Source organism: Punctularia strigosozonata (genome assembly GCF_000264995.1).
Source record: "Punctularia strigosozonata HHB-11173 SS5 unplaced genomic scaffold PUNSTscaffold_7, whole genome shotgun sequence".
Lineage (NCBI taxonomy): Eukaryota > Fungi > Basidiomycota > Agaricomycetes > Corticiales > Punctulariaceae > Punctularia > Punctularia strigosozonata.
This window is the reverse complement of record NW_006767439.1, coordinates 1,317,856-1,322,488: the sequence shown is the minus strand read 5'-3', so window position 1 is coordinate 1,322,488 and position 4,633 is coordinate 1,317,856. Positions and strand designations below refer to the sequence as shown.

Genomic DNA, 4,633 nt, shown 5'->3' with positions numbered 1-4,633 from the left:
ATCCCTTCACAACAGGATCGCCTCTTCAGCTCGTCATGCTAATCTCATCCTCGAGCGAAAGCCGATCCTCAAGATACTCGACCATCATGTTTTCGACAACGCTATCGACTATCGCATCGGCTCAGGACCCCATGATTGGGTCCGTGACATCAATATCGGTTCCTATCCTGCAGGAAACCGCGCTGTCGACCATTATTGGGGCCATACCTCAAATATCACCCCTCGTCCTATTATCTCCCCTCGTCTCGCTCGCCAGCTTCGTCTTCATGCTCCCCAGTACCAGGGAGTTCACGGCGTCTGGCTCGATCGGTTTACAGGGCACGCAGAACGCGTACGCGACCCAAGGACTCGGTCCCGCGTCTAAGCGATACCAAAATAGGAAATTACCCGTCCCTTTTGGGACATAGACTTTGCCTGCGCCTTCCGGCATCTCGGACGCCTTCAGTATGGACTATTCTTTCCCTTCTCGACTTAGGACACTTGTATTTTCGAATGGACTCATTTTCTAACTACTTTGTATGTACAACTACGGATCGGGACGATCCTTTCTTTTTACCGGAGGGTAGTGTAACAGACCTGAGTAGAAGTAAGTAGAATCGTGTAGAACGCACCCGAATAGCGTAGCTTATCGTAGGATAGCGTCGCATCTGCATACGCTGACTCACCTGACTCATACTCGCAAGTATAAGATAGGCACTTAGCGCGCCTCTCGAGCTCTCGGAGCTCCCGTGTATATCTTAGATAGTAATCGATTGAATCTATTGCATGCTTCGTTGTATGAAGCATCTATAGATAGATTGAATACTTACTGAATTAACTACCGTCTTACTCGAACTAAAGGCCTCGCCGACTGATCAAGAACCTTAAGATTATCTTATCGGTAATCCATTAGATTAGATATCTATCTATCTACTGCTACCGTTACATACCGCATGTCGTCACTGACGATTATACGCGGCCGTTCTATGACCACTACCACCTGAAGATGCATAAACAGCGTATGAGAGCTTGCCGAGCGCGCTCCATCATACGCAGATCTGGCCACCTTGAGTTCGAGGTGAGGATCTTGGAAGTGTCATCCGGCACGCCTAAAGTGAACCCGTGCAAAGCGACGTCCCGTCAAGGATCGATGAGGCAGGCAGAGGCCACATAGGCGCTCCTGTACGGGAGTATGAGGATAATCCTTTCACTAGTCAAAGAAAATGCTCACCGTGTGCCAACCAAAGCCGCGAAAGAGTCAGGGCATGAAATCAGGATCGGAGAGCGTCGGCTCGGGGAGTCTGCTGGCCGACTTGAGCATCGAAGCAACCAAGTTCCGAAACACCGACTCCATCGTTGACGCCCCGCAGAGCCTTCAGCTCTTCCGCCGTGATACCGTCACACCTGACGAGCTTCACTTCCCTCAGCTTCGACCTTCCATCCTTCTTTCTGCGCTCCAGCTCCTTGCAGCATGCGCCAAGCCAAGGTCCGTCCACCGTATTCGGCACGCCTTCGATAATCATCCTCTCCAGCTTTGGCAACAATTCCTCATCCTCGCCTCTGTGACCCTCTCTCTCCCTTCCCACCACGCCAGGGCGTCCATACCGCATCGCGCGCAGAATGAACGTTGCCCCACTCGTCCTCTTCAGGTGCAGCTCCCTCACCGACCCAAAACCAGCCAACATCTCCCTCCACTCACCCAACGGATCTGCATAATGCTCCCCGAACCCCATCTCGAGCTCGAGTCGCGTCGGACGCACGAGCGCCAACCACGGCGCGAGCGTTCTGACGATATGCAACCTGCACCGGACGCCGCCCGTCCGAAACGCGAGCGTCAGCGGCTCCGTCCGCCACGCGGAGACGACGACCTCCACCTCGTTCCCTAGGTACGCGATCCGCAGCGATCTCCCCTCCGCCACAGCACTCTCGCCAGAAGAAAAGGACTCGGGCACGGAGGAGGGGAGGCACACAGTCCGCATGATCTCCCAGATCTGCACGAACGACTCGTCGCCGTCGCACCTGATCTTCGCCCTGAGCGGCTTCACGAGCGCCAGGTGACGGAGGAGCGTCAAACACCCGGCCGAGGTCCCGCCGAACTCGAGTCGCCTGAGGCGCGGCATTTGTACCACTCGCCTCGCCATCTTACGTCTCCTACCGCCAGCGGCGAGCAGCGGCGCCTCCGGCAAGCGCCCGACCCATACGAGCTCCCGCAGCGCCGGCATGCCCTCTAACGCGTCGAGGACGGCCGTGAGGGTGGTCGCCTTCGGCCGATATTCGCCCTTGATCACGAGCCGGCGCAGGCACCGGCTGGCAGAGCGGAACAGCGCACAACCCCACGGGACGAACGGCATCTTGACGAGTTCGAGGTGTTCGAGCGCCGGCGCGTAGAGATCGTGCAGGTACTCCTCCGTGTCCTCGATCTCGGCGATGCTCGAGTTCCACGGCCGACGGAGGGAGAGGTGGCGCAGCGTCGGGGCTTGGCCTTTGAATGCTCCGAGCACCCGACGCATGACGGAGGCGTACGCGGAGAGGTGCAGTTCGACCACGCGGGACGGCGCGTTGGCGAATATCCAGCTCCAGAGCGCGACGTCGGCGAAGTCCTTTGGTTTCGATAATAATGGGCGGTCGTAAGCCCATACCAGTGATGGCCGGAGGTGGGGGAAGCGCTCCAGCAGGGTGAGGGCAAGCGCTGGTCGACGCAAGTCGAGCGCAGACCAGAGCCGGGTGGTGCGGAGCGCTACGGCGCGCCAGAATGCGCAGACCTGCGCGACCGCTAGATGAAGAGTGGAGCAAGTGGGTTGGGTGAGCGTTGAGGATGAAGCTGAAGGCGTGTAGGAGTGCACGAGGTATGTGAATATTTCGGACACGAGGTCCGCGGGGAGTCGTGCTATCGGTAAGGACGCGTTGTGAGCTTGCCGCGTAGCTGAAGCGTGTGCATCCGATATGTGCATCGAAGGAGTGTCTTGCGTGTCGACGTCTACGTTCGTGTCGTGTTGCGACGACCACGGTGTGCCACTGTTCAGGTTCGGGAACATGACCGTCGGACGAATTTCTTTCGTCATGCCCCAATTCGCGCGTATGGAGGTGCTGGGCGCTGTGCCGGAGGATCGTGACTCATTGTTTGCCGCACTGATTGTTAGGCAGTGTATCAGAGACGCTCCGCACGCTGGTCGAATAGCTCATGAAAGGCCACTAACCTTCCACAAACGATGGGCAGGCTTGCGGCCGGTATAGCGTCTACTACATTTGTATCCATGTCTTCGTTCATCCTTCGGCGACAAATCGCATCGCTCAAACAGATGCAGCTGGAGCCTTTGAGTGATGGGGTACGCAGTAACGCAAGGCAGCGTGGTCATTGAAGGTCAAAGAGCCTAGATTTTGATGCCCCCTAGGGCTTCACTCCTGTGACAGTACGCCAGATTGGTTGTGATACTGGGCAGCACCAGGAGACATTGCGGAGTACCCTGGAGTACGGCAGAGAACTAGCCACGTGCGATTCAATGCCAATGTTGGGGCGCGGCTTGCTCCGACTCGCAGTCTGCAGGTCCCCGTGTATTTAAATTTACTTTACGATGCACTAACGATTGACTGTCGTTCGAACACATACACTTCCGTGACTACCGACCTCAGCGCGTCTGCTTCTCCGCTATCGATACCGCTGCAATGTTTGAAGGTGACCGACTGGAAGATGGGTATCTCGCGGTCCGCCATGACATCCCGGCATCGCATCTCCACTGTGGCGAGCGGTTGAGGGTTTTTTCATCCAAAAATGGAGTGAAAGTGAACGGTGACCTCACTTGCAGTTCAAATTGAGGTGTCGGGTCATTGTGGGGTGAAATAGCTTTCACCTCAATCTCAGGATAATTACAACGGCACCGAAAGTTTCACTGACGCTCGACGCGGTCCTTGGCACCTACTTGTTGCATTCACTTGTCAATCTCTGCCCCGCCTGCATGGTCGCCCTTGTCAACCACTCGGCACTCAGTACTCAGTGACTGTCCATGACTCACTAGTGCTACTGTAACATGACACGGGTGCATGCATATGACCGCAACACTGCTTATGCATATCTACCAATTCATGCCGGGATTCTCAACTTCAATAGAGCTGGCCCTAAGGTGACCTCCAAACTTGGGGTTGCTCTGCCCAAGTTTGTTCGCTCCACGCTTATCATCCTTGCGGAAGACATTTGAGCCATAGGCGTGTATAAAGCTTGCCTCATTTCGCCCGGTCCCTGGCACGATGTGTCCTCATCCACCCTCATACACTCGTTGTGAATGCCCCGCCAACTCACCAAAACACGAGTAGCCCTACTCACACAGCAGCTTAGGAATGCAGGCACCCAGAATGGTACGCATGTGCACTCCGACGACCTCACCCTCCATCGCCCTCATTCTCCGCTATCCTCCGCCTTCCGCTTCCCACTCTCCGCCGCCTTCCGCCCTCCGCTTCCCACTCCCCGCTGCTCGCCCTTCCGTTCCTCCATCCAAAGCACAATTTCGTACTTGGAGCTTGAAGATATCCACAGCGACGTTAGACTTCGAGAGGGAAAATGGTTCGGGGCATCGAGGTGAGCATGTAGTTGAATAGCTAGTGCAGGTCGTGTATTGTAGTAGAGTACTGTAGTGCAATAATATATCGGGCAGTTTTCAAC

General features: G+C 55.8%; 2 protein-coding genes across 2 annotated transcripts; one reads left to right on the top strand and one right to left on the bottom strand.

Moving 5' to 3' along the window:
• Positions 1-86: 86 nt before the first annotated feature.
• On the top strand, positions 87-407 carry PUNSTDRAFT_134937 (uncharacterized protein; the record flags this gene model as incomplete). The annotated part of the gene is made up of 1 exon (XM_007384452.1): positions 87-407. The coding sequence occupies one exon, from the start codon at positions 87-89 to the stop codon at positions 405-407; it is 321 nt and encodes a 106-aa protein (XP_007384514.1).
• Positions 408-1,250: 843 nt separating this feature from the next.
• Positions 1,251-3,410, bottom strand: PUNSTDRAFT_144100 (uncharacterized protein; the record flags this gene model as incomplete). The annotated part of the gene is made up of 2 exons (XM_007384451.1): positions 3,177-3,410; positions 1,251-3,108 (listed from the first exon to the last, which is right to left on the bottom strand). The coding sequence occupies exons 1-2, from the start codon at positions 3,245-3,247 to the stop codon at positions 1,251-1,253; spliced, it is 1,929 nt and encodes a 642-aa protein (XP_007384513.1). The 5' UTR covers positions 3,248-3,410.
• Positions 3,411-4,633: the final 1,223 nt, after the last annotated feature.